At 36.7% G+C, this 17,626-nt stretch overlaps 2 protein-coding genes across 2 annotated transcripts; one reads left to right on the plus strand and one right to left on the minus strand.

Moving 5' to 3' along the window:
* The first annotated feature begins 10,307 nt into the window (after positions 1-10,307).
* Positions 10,308-11,682, plus strand: LOC113311904 (centromere-binding protein 1-like). The gene is made up of 4 exons (XM_026560693.1): positions 10,308-10,954; positions 11,065-11,151; positions 11,232-11,378; positions 11,478-11,682. The coding sequence occupies exons 1-4, from the start codon at positions 10,308-10,310 to the stop codon at positions 11,680-11,682; spliced, it is 1,086 nt and encodes a 361-aa protein (XP_026416478.1).
* Positions 11,683-13,787: 2,105 nt separating this feature from the next.
* Positions 13,788-16,959, minus strand: LOC113311905. Its single transcript, XM_026560694.1, has 6 exons — positions 16,938-16,959; positions 16,314-16,505; positions 16,050-16,198; positions 14,532-15,388; positions 14,170-14,328; positions 13,788-14,115 (listed from the first exon to the last, which is right to left on the minus strand). Exons 1-6 carry the CDS (start codon positions 16,957-16,959, stop codon positions 13,788-13,790), a joined length of 1,707 nt encoding a protein of 568 aa, XP_026416479.1.
* Positions 16,960-17,626: the final 667 nt, after the last annotated feature.

Raw genomic sequence — 17,626 nt, forward strand, 5'->3', positions numbered from 1 at the left:
ATAAATACATGAATCGCATGAGTATAAGAATTGGTGAAATCCTGAGTCCTAGTATCTCTTGATCCTGTGACAATTTTGTATATATTTTTGTTTTTAAATCTATTCAAGTCCGAGCAACGAATCCGTATTTACCGCAATCTTAATATTACATCACTTTCTAGCGTTGTTTTCACACACAATTGCTCCACGGAATCCCTCCGCAAGGTCTCGTGTTTTCTACTTGTGTAAAGAGTCAAGAAACGATTATGTATTCCCTAACTTTCACTAGCTTTAGATCAAATTAACAAATCAATTTAGCGTGTACTAAAAACAATCTATCAGTCAATCATAAACGTTCATATTAGTAAAAACAAACGATAATCATGTGAAAACTTCAAAGTAGATTTAAAACAAAACTCAAAACATGTAAAGAACTAGGAATTTATCCTCAATCAATAAGAAAGTTAGCTACTCATGGTTTGGAGTTCACAAAGAATAAACAAAAGAGAAGTGTTGTGTGTGTAGAGGTGTAAAGTAGAGAACCTCTCTATTTATAGGCTTCAATTTGCTAGCAATCCTCTTAGGAATAGACTCCCTTTCCCTTTATAGCTCCACTTCCAAATGTCTTTCTCAAATTTTCCATCTACTCTTTCCAAATTCAAGCCAAATTCTTCATCCAATTCCAAGTCCAAGTATCTATCAAATCCTTCATCTTCTCTTTCCAAATTCAAGTCAAATTCCTCCAACCCATGAGTTTAGATGAGTCTAGAAAATTCTTCACAAATTGGGTCGCCGAAAATTCACTGGTTCCACCAGAATCTGTCCATAAAAGTACCAGGTAGTGTCTGCAGTCGCCTGGAATCTTCTTCTCCGATAACGAAATATTCCGCCGGGATTTCCTTAAAGTGAACGGTCAAGTGGTCAACCGTTAGTCAGTGCGGTCAAGGCAGAAGTCCAATCAACTCATTCCGATGTTCTGCCTCAGTCTTACTGGGTCTGAGTCACAGATCTGGATCGGTAGCTGAGTTAACTCGTCAGAAAGAAAATCCGATTTCGTTTGTTTTCTGACATTCCCATGCAAAATTCCGGCCTTTTCTTCCTCCCTGTAATAATCCTAACATTCATCTAATGTACTTCAGGCATTAATTCATCGCAATAGCCGCCACCATATCTTCCTTCTCCTCATTTCAAATTGTTAGAATAGAGGCATCCAACTCAAAACCAATTGGCAATGAGTGGAGAGACCCTAAGAGATTATAAACCGCAGGATCTTAGATAACCCAACAATGTGGGACTAATAATATCAACACGCCTCCTCACGTGTAGCCTCGTTGGGTCTAACACGTGGACAATTAAATCGGGTGACGCTAAAGGCGCGGTCAAATGACTCGTCGCAAATAGCCTGCTCTGATACCATGTTAGAACACGGGCATCCAACTCAAAACCAATTGGCAATGAGTGGAGAGGCCCTAAAAGATTATAAACCACAGGATCTTATATAACCCAACAATGTGAGACTGATAATCTCAACACAAATCACAGCAGACAACCTCAAATTCATCACAGAATCAAACCCATCTTCTTTATCATCACCACCATCTTCAATAACTCTCAGATTCAATATCTCGTTCATCCCAACCACCAACATCGAATTCAATCAAAACCCATTACCTTAAATCATCACAGACTCGATATTCGGCTCTAGAGACTGTCCCCAGATCCATTTCTTCTTCTGGATTCAACAGTAGCACCAAATCGCCTTCTTCATCGAATTATGAACATTGTCTCTTTCTTATCTCACAGAATCTGCTCTTATTAGCAAGACAGCACCACCTTTCTTCTTCCATTTTATTCTCGAGTTCAATCATCACCAGTTCTTCGCTGCCAATCAGCTTAATTCGCTGAAACCCAACTCAATTCTTTTCCTCTGAAATCAATTGCAACATCAAACCATTAAACCCAAAGATCCCCTTCTCTTTGTTCTTTTCGGCAATGACTGCAACAACTGCTGCCTCTTTTCTTTCTCAATTTCATCTCTCTGAACTTTAAGTTGCGTCTCAATTTCAGATATAATAATGAAAGAAGATCGATTTTAGGGTTGGGAATGATTGGGGTGGATTTACACACCCCACTGAATAAGAACCACCCTGCTAGCAACCCCCTTAACCTTGGCTGGACTATATTTAGTACTCCTTCAAATATAGTTGCCCCTTAACCTTGGCTCCACTGCTACTAGTACTTACATTAATAATGACCATTCTGCCCTTTTGGCTTAAATAGGGTGATTTCTTCTTCTTTTCTTCCGTACAACTCCAAAGTAGCTACAAAACTCAAAACAAGCGTAAAATACATAATTTACAAGAAAAATAGCAAAGAAATCATAATGAATAGATATTAAATCAAGGTGTATTCTACACCTATCACTGCACCATCAATTCATCCAGCAGCTCATCCACCATTGGGATTGGAAAACGATCCTTGATAATTAGCTTATTTAAAGCTCTATAATCCACACACATACGCCAAGAGTCGTCCTTCTTTCGCACCATCAAAATTGGATAAGATTCAGGACTATAACTAGGTCGGATCAAACCAGCCTGTTGTACTCAGAAACTATCTTTTCAATCTCATCTTTTTGAAAGTGTGGATAACAGTTGGGTCTTACATTGACAGGTGCAGAATCTGGAGTTAAAGAAATACGATGATCCTGCAATCTTTCAGGAGGTAGTGATGTGGAAGTCTTAAAAACATCTGCATGGGAAGAGATCAGTTCTTGCAGCTTAGGTGGAATAGCTGTGTAGCTTTAATTGAAGTATTTAATGCAGATATTTGGAATAAAACTGCAAAAGTTTCTCTGCATAATAAATGCTGCATGGATTAAGTGTCCAAGAGAATTATGCTGGATGAATTATTTCCAATTAATACCACATCCATATCTTGTATTCTGAACTGCATGGTCAGCTTAGCAAAATCCCATATAATTGGACCCACAATGTACGTAACCATTGAACTCCTAAGACTGCATCATAACCACTGATATCAAAAAGATGAAAATTTGTTGTAAAGGAATAATCTTGAAGCTTAACTGGTATGCTACGACATGAATCACGAGTTTGTATTTGACCACCATCACTAAATGTAACTTGTAGAGCCACATCTTCAGGTTATATGTGATAAACATACTGCTTAGCTATATTTGGATGAAGAAAATTATACGTAGATCCAGAGTCAATCAATATGGAGAAAGGTTGAGCTTTTGTACAACCTAGAATGCACATAGTTCTAGGAAAAGGAGAACCCAACAATGAATTCAAGGAAATTGTAGGCCCTGAATCCTCTGAAAGAATAGTTTGAATCACAATAGTTTCTTCTTCATCATCTTGCTCGTCATGAACTTCCACATAATTTGGAGGTACATCTAACAATAACAGTTTAGGCTTCAAACATAAATGACCTGGATGATAAAGTTGGTCACAATTAAAGCAAATACCCATGTCTCTCCGTTCTTTCTGATCATCCTAAGTGAGCCTTTTATAACCAGGTGGTAAAGGATTCTTCTTGAACTGAGTAGCATTAGGGTTAACCGGTGATTTAAACTGAGTAGAATGTATAAGTTGTTTTGAAGCTGCCAATAATGCATCTTCTTGATTGAGTGCTTTTTTGAAAGCAGCAGACAATGTAGTTGGCCCAGGCAATTTCACCACAGAACCAATGTCAGGTTTCAATGAGTGAATAAAAAGGTTAGTCAAGTGCTCTCCAGGAAAGTCAAAGAAAAAATTCAAAAGACGTTCAAATTCAGGTATATGATCTCGATCAGTACCTTGATATTTAATGGTACTTAATGCCATTCTAGCATCGACAAATTTTTCAGGAGCAAAACGAGTACAAACTAAAGATCAAAACTCCTCTCATGTAGTAACATTAGTCGTGGTCTTCTTCCAACGATACCAAGCATTGGCATCACCTTTAAGATGTGCAGTAGATATTGCAATCTTCATGGTATTATTAGCAGTAATGCAAAATATTGATTTGCCTGAAATATCCAACCATCAGGGTCATCTTCATCAAAAGTAGGAAACTTCAAACTAATAGCTCCAGTACGAATAGGAGTTTCAAGAATTCCATCACCATTACTAGGGTTAGGACCAGTACGATGATGAGATGATTGAGGTCCAGTACCATGAGAATTAAACTGAGGAAGAAACTCACCAAACACAATACGTAAGGATCTTGTGAGTTTCAGTGCCTAAAGCTTATGTGAGTTTTGTAGTAAGCCATGTGCTCAAAGTTTTTGTTAGATTGTCAGTATGCTCAGCTAGATCCAACTTCCGATCAGCTCTATCCTCAGTGCGCAGCTGCTTGTCTTCAAAACGATTTTTTGTGATTTGTTCTTCACTGAGAAGATGATTCTTGTTAACAGTTTCAACAAGAGTATCGATCTTGATTGTAATTCATTCAATGCTCTGCTTCAGGAGTGACAAGTCTTTTGTGTAAGTCATCGTAAAAAAATGGGTGAAATTTAGGTATGATGTAAACCTGCTTTGAACCAGGTGTTAGGGTTCTAGAACAAACACAAGGTTAACGTAACTTAAATAGGTACAAAACTCGAATGAAAACCCTTTGAATTGGGGAATAAGAGAATTGAGAAGATTAAGAAGAGAATAAAGTTAGAAGAAGAGTTTTTGTATTAATTTCTTAGTCTTTTACAAAGCTTAGATGCAGTATTTATAACTGTGAAGACTTGTAGAATAAGAAATACTATCAATAGAAAAATAGAAAAGGTATGAAATGAAACTAGTCTAGGTCAGTGTTGGCACGACAACAACATATAATCAGTTCTAAGAAGGTATGATTTATGATTGTTACTTAAAATACAATATGGATTTCATCTACATTATGTCAATTTTGTTATGGAAGTAGCTGCTTATTTGAAATTGCATTTGAGATGTGACAGTAAGGGATTAATTGGATTATATTAATGCTTGCAAGCTGTTTGTTGTTAGTTCTAACTTCTAACTTCTAAGACAAATCACCTCCACCTCCTTCATTTCCAGCAACACCATCACCACCATTACAAACTGAAACATTCGACCAATTTCGATTTCAGTTCATACCATTTTCGAGTTCAATTCATATCAATACTTCTTATTTTTCCGATTTAGATATAAATTTGAAATCATCTAGTAATTTAATTTGGTAGATGTGTTGAGGCCGGCATTTTAACAGTTTTTGGTCTTCTGACATTACGTAGTAGAATTTCGCACCCAATTACTTATGGGTTAAAGTCTTTTTTACTCGATTCTTTCAGTCGATTGTGGATATGACTGCATACTGCATAGATGGTTCTCGCGGTTTCTCGTCATGTTCGTCCGACTCTCACCGCATGCGGCCATTTAATTATTTTTAGTTTATCAAACGTCTAGATGCTTCTATTATTACGGCATATCGACGCACAACAGAATAACTCTTTTAAAAAAAATCATAACAATACCAAATTAAATTTTCTCCCATGCAAATTTAAAAATTAATTACGTAATAAAAATGGAATACTTAAGCTGCACAAATTCAGTTTCTACTAAAGCTATTGAAATTCAATTAAGACTAGATTACCGCAACGCGGTGGGGGTGGGGGGAAACCGAAGTTTGGGAGTGCTACGATGGAATTCTAAGGGGATGGTTTTTATGACAATTTCGTAACAGTGTTTGTAACAATTTTGGTAACATAGTTTAATAACATTTATAAGTGTAACATTTATATGATACTTATTTTGTAACAGATTTGTAATAACGGCTGAATTTTTCTGGTAATCAGTGGTCAGGATTAAAATTAAGAGTATAGGTGACGGGTTTTTTTTTGCCATTTTCATGACGCATTTACCGTCAATCGGCTAGACTTCCGATCGTTTTGATTGCGCCTAACCATAGTCGGGGTTGATGACTCTCCGATTTTCGATCCAATTTCGTAGAGAAAACACCGATCGACGTTCAATTTTTGGGATGAAAAATCGAAAAAATGTGTTGCGTGCAATTACATTTTTGGCCCCATAGTGAAAATCCGTCGTCCAAAAATTTTGGACAAGTTAAATTAAGAAGCTTAAAAGAACAAATTGGAATATCTTGAAAACAAAAATGGATAAGACTTAAAAGAGAAAATGCAAAATGAAACGAAGAGATGCCTAAAAAACCAAAAAACAAAGAGGATCATATTGTAATACCATAGGAAGTGTAAGGGCTACATCACAATTCTGTAAAACATCCAGAAAGAGAATTAAATAGCAGAGAAGTACCTTGATGAGCTCTTCTTGGATTCCACGGACTTTGAGTGTTGTGCTACCGCGGATGGTTGTTATTTTAAGTTTACCCCAAAATCAAAATTTGGCTCTCTTTGTTTTACTGGAAATCGATGTTATGTACTACTAGAGTCGTATATTTTTGCTTCTTGGGCCCATATTTAAGGAAAAATTCCCTCGTAACGAACACACAATTTATCTATGTGGTATCTGAATTGCGATGATTGGGTCGATCGGACGTAGCAGCTGACAAAGAAGAAGAAATAACCATGTTGAGTTTTTAGATAATATACATATGAACACGAGTCACGACTATGAAAAATTCCGAAGACAAAATTTCAGCTCAAAAAAACTGGATACCTGTCTGATTCTTGAAGCAATATTCTCAACCATGGCTTATTGTACCTTCACCAACGTTTTCATTCAAACACCGGGAAGTACTGTGTCTATGTATGTTAGGATTGAGTTTGACCCTTTAAAAGTTCGATGTCATGGCAACTCAAGATGTACAAGGAGAAACTGGATATAATAAAAATGGGTAATTTGCTTTTAAACCACATCATCTTACACTTATAGTGCGTTTGGATACACATCTAGAAGTAATTTTATGACTTCTAGAAGTCAGTTTGGGTGTAGAATTTCAGAACGACTTCTAGAAGCAGAAAAGTCGACTTTTTATGAAGCAAAATATCTGGACTTCTGACTTCTGAAATCAGAAGCAAAATTACATCCAAACGCGCTATTAACCCTTTTTGTTTTTGGAATCCAAAAAAGCCCACTCAAGTGAACATTAATATGGGCACCGACATATTGAATTTCAAAAGCTTGGTCAATAGGCACCAACCAACCAACAATGTTGAGCCTCTTTTTTTTTTGGGAAAAAAACGGTTCAGTCCAAAACCTCCCATAATAGTACGCTTTAGTCCAGACCTAGTTGACTAGGTAAAATTTAATCCAAGAATTGTATAAAGACGATGTTACCCTTCACACGCTTTTAATATAGCACACGCGCAATGAATTGAATCATTTTTGTAACTGACACAATGAACGTGGTTGCGACACGTTAGCCTTGAATTAAAAACTGATTAAAACTGTGGCGTAATGGACAAATTCAATAACTGCAACATTTTGCTTTATCAGAAACTTCAGAAGAAAAAAAGCAAAAAAAAATTCAGAAGAAAATTTGCAGACAAACCCTAGAAAATTTACAGACTAAAACCCTAAAATCTTACTAATCGAAACAACTAGATGGTTGAACAATCAGTAACATAATGTTGAAAGGAAAAAAAATAGCTTCAAAGACAAACACACCAACAGTGGAAGATTCAACATCAAGTGAAGAAGATAATCCATCTGTTGCGGTAGAAGAAATTCAAAAATCAGCATCACCAACGACGAGATCAAAGTCAACATTAAAAGATTCAACCCCAATTTCATCCCCAACTCCATCAGTTCCAGCATAAGAAATTAGGAAATCAACATGACCAAAAACGAGATCGAAGAGATCATTAGAAGATTCGCCATCAATTTCAGTACAAGAAACTTCAAAAACATCACCAGCTAAGAAGAAATCAAAGCCTTCAAAGCCTCCAAAGCCTCCAAAGTCTTCAAATCCTTCAACATCTGTTAAAAGAAAAAAAAAAAGGTAACAATTCAAGTCCAGTTCTGTCTATTTTTGAGCAATTCTTATTCAATTTCTTGTATCGGTGTACATACTAGTACACCACAATGCTGTTGCAGTGATTCATGTCTAGTTCCATCTTGTTTTTGAGAAATTTTTGTGGGAATTGTTGTTGGTGTGTACATACTAGTACACTGCCATGTTTTTGCAGTGATTCATGTCTAGTTCTATCTTGTTTTTGAGCAATTTTTGTGGGAATTGTTGTTGGTGTGTACAGATCTGTACACCACAATGTTGTTGCAGTGATTCATGTCTAGTTCCATCTTATTTTTGAGAAATTTTTGTGGGAATTGTTGTTGGTGTGTACATACTAGTACACCACAATGCTGTTGCAGTGATTCATGTCTAGTTCTATCTTGTTTTTTAGAAATTTTTATTGGAATTGTTGCTGGTGTGTACACACTAGTACACCACAAATACTGTTGCAGTGATTCATGTCATGTTCTGTCTGTTTTAAAGATGTTTCTGTAGCAGTTTACTGGTTTGTACACCAGCATGTTATTTCACCTTCATACGGCTTAATGTGTGTTGTGTCGTCACTTGTGTTTACTGGTGTACACTCCTTTGCACCAGCATGCTATTTCACCCTTATTTTTCCGGCTTAATGTGTGTTGTTGCCGCCATGTTGTTGCAGTGCTTCATTTCATGTTCTCTGTTTTTGTAAGAATTGTTGTTTGTGTGTAAATACTGGTACACCACCATGCTGTTGTAGTGCTTCATTTCATGTTGTGTCTGTTTTTTAGCGATTTTTATGAGAATTGTTGTTTGTGTGTAAATACTGGTACACCACCATGCTGTTGCAGTGCTTCATGGCATGTTAAATGTGATGTTATGGTTAATGGCATGTTAAACAGTATCCATTTTAAATGTGATTCATTGCATGCTATGTGCTTTTTACTCATATCTTTCCTAGTGTAATCACTATTTGTACCAGTGTACTGGTTTTTACTCATTATCTGTACCAGTGTACTGGTATGTACACCAGCATTTTTGTATGAGTATCATGTGCTATGCTTCTCTTTTCTTATTCCCAATTGTCTATTTTCGTAGATACAAACAAACCTTATAGATCAGGTTTTAATGCAATCAACGAGTTTGTGAACAAGAACTTTGAAAAGGATGGAGAAGTGCGTAAAAAGAGACGTGACAAAGTATGGTTCACAGAATTTCAGTTAGAGAAACAAAAGGAGAGCTCTTTTTGGCCTGTAGTTGATGTCTTTGTTAACAAAAAAGCTGAAAATAAGGAGGAGGAAAACTCAGAAAAGAAACAGGAGAAGAAGAGAGATATGTGGTTCAAGAGTCCAGAATCAATCTTGAAGATTGTGAACCAGTTCCGCCATGATCATTCAGGAAGAAATTTATTTGTTTTCAATACTGTCGAGGATAAAAAGTTTGTGGAAGTAGAGAGTATGCCAGAAGATTTGTTCTTCATTTTTGAATTACAAATGGTGGGATCAGAACCTTTTGAAGGAGAATGCACCAAAACTAGAGCTGAGCAGAGATTCGATTCACTAATAAACCGATTGAAACTGAAGGAAAAATCTAAGTTGGGGAAACTAGATGTCGAGAATGAAATCTTGCGTATAATGAAGTTAAAACCAAAGTTGGATATCGAGATTGAGAGGAATGCTGAGGACTTGGTAGTGTTGTTTGCGATGTATCTGTGCATCACTGTTTTTTTTTACCACAGCAAATGGAAGCGGGATTACCAAGAGCAAATTTGAACCCTACTTTGAATCGTTCGAAAGAATGAAAAAAACCAACTGGCCAGTGCATATACATAAATATTTAATGGATAGCATAAGGAAAAATGTTGAGGAACCACTTAAAGTTAATGGTTGTATGGTTTACATGTTGGTGAGTTTACATGTGTACATCGTTTTACACAAGTTTTAAGTTGTACCAATTTACATGCTTTTGTTCACTATATTTGTTGGGTCCTAACATTTCTAACTCTTTTACATGTTTGTCAATGCAGTATTGGTTTGCTGAACACAACAACAGCATGAGCCAAGCAATGAACAAGGTTTTCCTAGGTTTCTAAGGTGGGTGATAAGTGACATCAGCAATACAATAGAGAAAGACATTAATGAAGCTATGAAAAAGGTAACTCGATAACTTTCTTATGATAGTGATTTCTTCCTAGATGTGTACATTAGATATATACCTTGATAAGGTTTACAAAATGGTGACAAAATTTTGTCATGTGTACAACAATATACACCTGTAACATAGATGTAAAAAGATGTACACCTGTTATCCATGTTGATACTTTGGCATGTTTTCAGATGAAACCTGGATGGGTAAAACCTTGGAGTGATGAGCAGCAACAAGTTATTGAAGAGTAAAGGAAGAGCATGCAACAAAATAGCACAGATGCACTGAAGGAAAAGCTGTACAAAGCACAACAGCAAAGAGATGAAGCATTGGAAGAGCTTTCAGACTTGCAGGTTAAACATCAAAAGCTTGTTAGCTTCATTGAAGAAAAAGCCAAGAAAATTTATGAAGCTGATCTGAGGAATGTGCAAAATGATAAGGATGTTGTTGATTTATTTGTTGAAACCTTGCAAGAAATCATTTCATTAAACAAAGAATTACAAAGTGAGGATGAGTGTGATGATGATGAGCAGGAGGAGGAGCAAGGTGAGAAAGGTGAGACAAGTGGCAAAGCTGGTGATGTGGATGACAGTGATGATGATGATAGTGATGATGATGAGGAGGAGGAAGGTCAGGAAGGCAATAGAAGTGGCAAAGATGATGATGTGGATGAAAGTGATAAGGATCAGGAGGAGGAGGGTGATGAGGATGAGGAAGATGGTGGTGGCAAAGGTGGTGGCAAAGGTGGTGATAATCAGCAGGATGAGGAGGAGGGTGGTGGCAAAGGCGGTGATATTCATGATGATGATCTGCAAGGTGGCAAAGGTGGTGATATGCGCGGTGATGAAACTGACAAAGAGGGTAGCAAAGGTGGTGATGACGAGGGTGGCAAATCTGAAAAGCGAAGGTATAAAATCACTTTTATTAAATGTGGCGGTCATTTATTTTTATGTGTGTAGATAGTTGTACACCAGTATGCTATAACTCATACCCTTTCTATAAACTTGAATCTTTTAGCACTCCTTTGTCAAATACAAATGAAGAGAAGGATGGCAAAGATGGAACAAGGCAAGGTGTTGAGTCTGAAACTGCTAAGAAGCCTAGGTATAAAATGATCTCATTTCTTTTCATTTTCTATATATGTGTACCAAGGTGTAAACCTAACAAAAAATGCATTTTTTCAGAACTTCTCTGCCAGAGACAGCTGCATACAAGGATGCCACTGAAACAGCTGAAATTGATGAGGCTACTATAATCGCAGCTGAAGCCATATCTCAGCTGGACCCTAAAGGCATGTTGTCGGTTGAAGAAGATCTGCTTTTACTCACACGGTGAGAAGATCAGCAGAATGATCCTTATGCATCAATTGAGGACCTCCTAGATAGCTTGTCTGAAAGTGTTTTCATAAAGCTTGAAAAAGGTTGTTACAGAATGGCAGCATCTGACGTGAAGGAAAAGATGGCAACCGTGATCCACGAATGTCCAAACTTTCAGTTGTTGAGCCAAGAAGATCCTCAAGAAGAGTCATCGCAAAGATCATTATCCAATGATGATGTACGAGAAAGGATCGTTGCTGAAGCAGTGCAGTTCATCCAACAACATGGAGATGCATTTTTTAGCAGTCAAGAAGTATAAGAGCAGAAGACACCACCAGCAAAGACAAGAGCTGGGAAGATGAAGGAAGCAGAGATGTTGAAGACAATAGCTGCTGGCAGGGTGTCCAAGACACCACCAAAGAGAAATGCAAAGAAAAACTTCCTGATGATTTCACTGCCGAGGGTAAAAACAGACAAGTTAGGACGAAAGTGGATCAAAAAGGCAAGGGGGTCCAAAAATAGGAAGAACAACAACTGTATCATGCACCTAAAAGGAGAAAGGACAATGAGTATCATCCTTATCGCCCACTGCCAGATATCCGTCAATCATCACTTTACCATGCCATGGACGCAGGACAGGACAAAAAAAGGGTACAGAAATTCTTTGACTATGCAAGCCTGACGTAAGTTCACAAAACAATACCTCGCACTATATGAATGATTAAATCTTATTGAAAAATGTGCACCACTATGTACACCATGTTAACATTTCCTTTATGATTCCGCAGCTCTGTAGCTTGGGAACTAACAAGGTTCGAAGATCCAAGAATCAGGGAAGATGTTATGATTGTGGGAAAAGTACTTGTTGAACTGATGTTCAACAAGTATCTGCATCAAGCGGTACTGCAGTTCTACATCCATCGACGTTGCAATGCAATGGTCAGAGACAGCATTCGTCATCCAGATGATCAAAAGTACATGAGATGCGAAATTATGAGTCCTACTGCATGTGTAAGTTTCTCAAAAAACAAATAAAAAATGTCATGTATAGATAATTTAATGATGTGTACATACTAGTACACCTGATTGACATAGATATACACCAGTATGCCTTTGTAGATTTCTTTAGGAGTGGACATAGATATACACCAGTATGCCATATGATTGACGAATGCTATGTTAAGTGTTTGCATGAATGGTTGATTGTTAGATTTTATATAGGTCTGATTTAGGTATACCTAATTAATTTTATTTTCCAGCAAATTATTAATTTCAGTATTATGTGAAGAACAACAACATCAGCGAGGTACAAAGGCTTGTGGTAGATTTCATACGGTACATGCCTGACAATCTGGAAGTTCTTCTAATCCCATAAATCACTCTACAGTACAATTGGCAGTAGGACTTCACTGGTCGCTTTTGAAGTTTGATTTCATAGCTGAAGAGTGGAAGTGGTACAACTCACTGCACTCAAATGAGGACTATAAAAAAGATGCACAACAACTGGCAAATGTGGTGCAGTTGGAACTCAACATGAAGAGAGCGCTAAATGGTGATGCACCTATAGAACCGCACGAAATAAACATCATGCAGTGCCCTACACAAGGAATCAATCCATATTGCCTCATGTACACTTGTTACTTTATAAAACGAGGTATGAAGAAGTGAAAGAGTATGGAAAGAGATCAGCAGAGGGCCGAAATAATTTTTCAGGATATGAGAGCGAAATTGGTGGCAAAGATGCTGAAAAAAGTTGGAGTGTTTGAAAAGGTGTGGGATGTAGCAACGGATGAAGAGCACAAGCAGTGGCGCCTGAGTATGGAAAAGAATCCGTTGAGGAAGAAGAAGAGTCTTTTCTAATAGTTTTCTATCCTTCAGACAACTCTTCAAATTTCAGTTTTTATTACTTTGTTTATGACTTGTCACTTTGTTTATGACTTATCTCTTTTCAAATTTCAGTTTTTATCAATTTTTTTATGACTTATCACTACTATAAAGACCTTGAATTAATATATTTTTATTAGTTTCAATATTAATGTTACAAGTTTTTGACTTATCTCATTCACCAGGTTTTGAAATATTAAGGTGTACTTGATTGTGCACAGTTACTATTAATGTTACAAGAGCATAAAATGTTTAGAAGGTGTACATAATGGTTCTAAATAGCAAAAGTAATTACTAATTATACATATCTGAAAACATATAATACTACTAAGCAAAAATAGACTAGAAGCATCCATTGTACACCAAGGTGTACATAGAGGTACACCTGTAAAAAGACAGGTAAGAAAAACTGAAGTTTACAGGAAGGTGTACATAATGGTACACATGTCCTGGCACTAATTATCCAAGCCAAAAGAAAATTGAAAAGACATTACCAAAAGTCATAGAATCTTTTGAACAAATGAAACATAGTAAAAATCATCAAATCATGGAGAAGGTAGTTCTGTTGTGGTGACGAAGAGTGAAGCACTTTGTGCACATCATAGCCCTCTTTTGATTCTCATATGCATTCTTGATGCGATGTGTTCTTCGTCTACCCGGTGGAGGAACAGGAATAGGAACAATAACCCTATCACTAGGATCATAAGACTTCGGCTTGTCATAATTGGGGATTGGAAAGATAATGTGCTGGTATGTCATGTTGTACCATTCGGTGGTGAAGTATGGCTCAACAAATGAATAGATGTCTTCTCTCGTAGCTTGAATGGCAGCACAAGCATGGGCACAAGGAAAACCATTAACTCGCCACCTGTGACATGTACAAGTTTTCTGCAATAGATCTACAGAATGAGTCCGGGGAGACCTGACTTCATACAATCTTTCCATAGAGTGAACAACAGTCCAAGTACGACCAATGTCAATGTTTTCCTTTAGTAAAGCCTCATATTCAGGAGTGAGCCTAGTGTTGAAAATTTCTAGACCTAGTATCCTTTTCTCAGACATCTTCTCCATAACCATCAAACTAACATAATAAAAACAAAAAACATAAAATCAAAAACATGATCCAAAAAGGAATACAGATAAAACATGTGTACAGCAATGTACACACAGTTGCAGATTCACAAATAAAAATATGTGTACAAGTATCTACAGATCAAAGCAAATCCATGTATGCAAATAATGTAAACAGACTTACATAAATAAAAAACTAAACATAAAACCCACCGTATCGCATCGAGAAGAACAAAAGCAGGCAACTTTTTGAAAGGAAGAACCCAGTTGTTGAAGGACTCAGCAAGAGTTGAAGAGTGAGCACCATATCTGCATACAGGGAAAAATACATTTGCCCATTTCTCCTTTGGAATAGTCCTGATATAGTTAGCAACATGCCCACATCCAATTGCATGCGTGCCCCGCAAAGCTTCTTCAAAGTTTGCTGGTGTGTAAGAGTACGAAACTTTGTAAAACAAATCAAGAACGGGCTTCGAATTCGCATCACCTGATCCAATGGGGAGATTGCATTTGATGTGGTAAAAGCAATAGCTGTGATGTGAATTAGGAAAATATTTTGGAATTCCCTGTAAAAGTCCTTCTCCACGATCACTAAGGAAAACAATCGGACGACCATCGACAAGTTTTTGAAGATTCTCCAGAAACCAAAACCAATTATCTTTGTTTTCAGAAGAAACAATAGCAAAAGCAAATGGGTAAAACTCATTGTTTCCATTGATACATGTTGCAGCCATCAGAGTACCCCTGTATCTACCGGTAGGGAAAGTAGCGTCCAAGTAAATCATGGGCCTGAGATACCTATAGCTATGCTTGCAAGCACCGTAACAAACGAATATCCTCTGAAATCTATTGGTTTCATCCTCAACTTCAAACCTCATATAGCTATCGGGATTAGTTTCTTCAATTGCTTTGACATACCAAGTAAAATCACTATACGACTTCTCATCATCGTCATACTGTTCTTCAAATACAGCTTCTTTCCCTCTACGGGCATGGTGATACTTAATATTGGACCCATAAGTTTTCTTGAATAGAGAAATGATTTGTATGGGTTTTAAGCTAGGATCACCCTGTATATTGTCAGCGATCAAATGCTTGACTAACTTGGTTGTCACCGCAGGACTCTTCAACCTCAAACCAACACCACAACTACAAAAAAAAAAAAAAAAAAAAAAAAAAAAAAAAAAAAAAAAAAAAAAAAAAAAAAAAAAAAAAAAAAAAAAAAAAAAAAAAAAAAAAAAAAAAAAAAAAAAAAAAAAAAAAAAAAAAAACTGGAATAAGTAATGTGCACCACAATTTACACCTAATAAAGATCTCAAAACCAACACTATGAACATACACACAAACCAAGCAAGAACATGTATTTTAAGAGTACAACAAGTATAGTGCACCCCAATGTACACCTAAAACAAATATACACATATGAGATGCACAACTATGTCCACCACTATGGACATAAAACAAAAAGCCTAAACATAAATAATGTGGACTAGTATGAAAACCACTAACATGTGAGCGTTAGAATCTTTCAGCACGAACCGAGAAGTATCACCATTCACAGGCCCAAAGTGAATCCTCCAAGCACAACCATCTTCTTCGCATTTGCAGTAAAACGAGTTGTGTCATTTTTAAGAATAACAATCTTGTGACCAGTAGCCATCTTGTACTTATCGAGATCAATCCTAACAGCTTTAACACCACCCATGAATTCTCTACCAATCTCGTCAATACATAATTCCATTCATCGATAATAAGAGGCTTCCCCTTGTCTGCATCATGATCTAACACCCTTACCATCTTAGGACTTTCAGTTTCACAAGCAGACTTAGAACAAGAACCAGAACTACTGCTGCAACCAGACTTAGAACCAGAAACTTCTGCTACAACCAGACTTAGTAAGAGAAGTATGATTCGGAATCATACCCACACGCAAATACACATCTTCATTATCAATAAGAATCATGAAACCAATTAAGCTTTGTAGTTGTATATCACCTGTCACAAAAACTACTTGAGCATTGTCCATATAACTGAAACATATACTCCCAGGGGACAAAGACCTCCACTGCTTGCATGCTAAATGATTCAATTCTTCTACGGTTATTTTAGTATTAACACGAAAAACCGCAGAATACTCACCATGATTCAAAACAACATTAATAAACTTGTCAGGATTCTTTGGTATCCCTACATATTACAAAGAAATGATTAAAATCATCTGAAGCTTCAATTTCATACAACCTAAAAAGTAAACCGTGTACATGAAAGTACACATTCAATCAAAGCCAAAAGCATCAAGTAACAGCAAACCTAGATAAAAATACTCCATCAATTAAGCTCCAGAATCTTACCGGAACACATAATTGAATAAAATAGAAGACTAGAATCTAGTATCAGTTTGATTTCATATCATGCATCATAAAACTAAAAAATCAACATCAAACAACAGTAAACAAAAATCGAATTTATCTAGTATTAACAGTAAATCATCATCATCACGAGAATCAAAAGCTAGCATATAACAAAATATCAATTCGCGATCATACGAATTGATACCATCAACTCATAAAATCAGAAAAACTGAAAATTAGATTGAATTACAACCAAAAGAAAACTAACCTGAGGCTGAACTCTGCTCCATTAGCAATCAAATCCAATCTAAGCTCCTAGAATCTGTTAAATCACCTCCGAATTAAAACCTGGAACGATCTATCTCTCACTCTGTGGTTTCTTCAAATCTGAGATTAAGAATTTTCGACTCTAGAACACACTCGAACGTAACCTGAGTTGAGATATGATGAAGAAACGATCAAATCCTCTCTGAAACTGTTAAATCGCCTCCCAAATCATCTCAGAGTTGCATCCTGTTTTGAATTCAAGTTTCAGATCCAAAAATTTCGATTTCAAAATCAGGCTTTATATAACAGGAATCGTTCAAGGGTAATTATGGTATATGGAAAACTCGCAAAACCGGGACTCGTCCGTGGTTTTGGACTAACTCGTCCATGTTTGGACTAATCTGTTTTGGATGGAGTTTTTTTGGACTAACTGTACTGGGCTTCAGATGGATGGACTAAAGCGTCCTAAGCCCAGTAATTTTGGGACCAAACGTCAATTTCTACTTTTTTTTTTTTTTTCCATATAAAAAGTCCTGGTCACGTTGCTCCTCGTTTCGTTTCGTTTCTCAGTTCCCAAGCAAAGCAGAGAAAAACAAAGACAGAAGAGTAATATTTTTCCTCTTTCCTCCGCCCTCTGATTTTTCAATAATTAATGTTTTTTTGAGTATCTTTTAAGCATTACTATAACAA

The sequence above is a fragment of the Papaver somniferum genome, chromosome 9, assembly GCF_003573695.1.
Source record: "Papaver somniferum cultivar HN1 chromosome 9, ASM357369v1, whole genome shotgun sequence".
Taxonomy (NCBI): Eukaryota; Viridiplantae; Streptophyta; class Magnoliopsida; order Ranunculales; family Papaveraceae; genus Papaver; species Papaver somniferum.

What these genes read in the sequence shown, in the direction of transcription:
- LOC113311905 (XM_026560694.1), bottom strand. Translation starts at nt 16,959, where the DNA reads ATGGAGCAGAGTTCAGCCTCAG. An exon ending in GGAGCAGAGTTCAGCCTCAG is followed by an intron (nt 16,506 to 16,937) that starts GTTAGTTTTCTT and finishes TGTAATATGTAG; the next exon opens with GGATACCAAAGAATCCTGAC. An exon ending in GTTCTTCTCGATGCGATACG is followed by an intron (nt 14,329 to 14,531) that starts GTGGGTTTTATG and finishes TTATTATGTTAG; the next exon opens with TTTGATGGTTATGGAGAAGA.
- LOC113311904 (XM_026560693.1), top strand. Translation starts at nt 10,308, where the DNA reads ATGCAACAAAATAGCACAGATGCACTGAAGGAAAAGCTGTACAAAGCA. An exon ending in GAAACTGCTAAGAAGCCTAG is followed by an intron (nt 11,152 to 11,231) that starts GTATAAAATGAT and finishes GCATTTTTTCAG; the next exon opens with AACTTCTCTGCCAGAGACAG. An exon ending in GATCTGCTTTTACTCACACG is followed by an intron (nt 11,379 to 11,477) that starts GTGAGAAGATCA and finishes AGGTTGTTACAG; the next exon opens with AATGGCAGCATCTGACGTGA.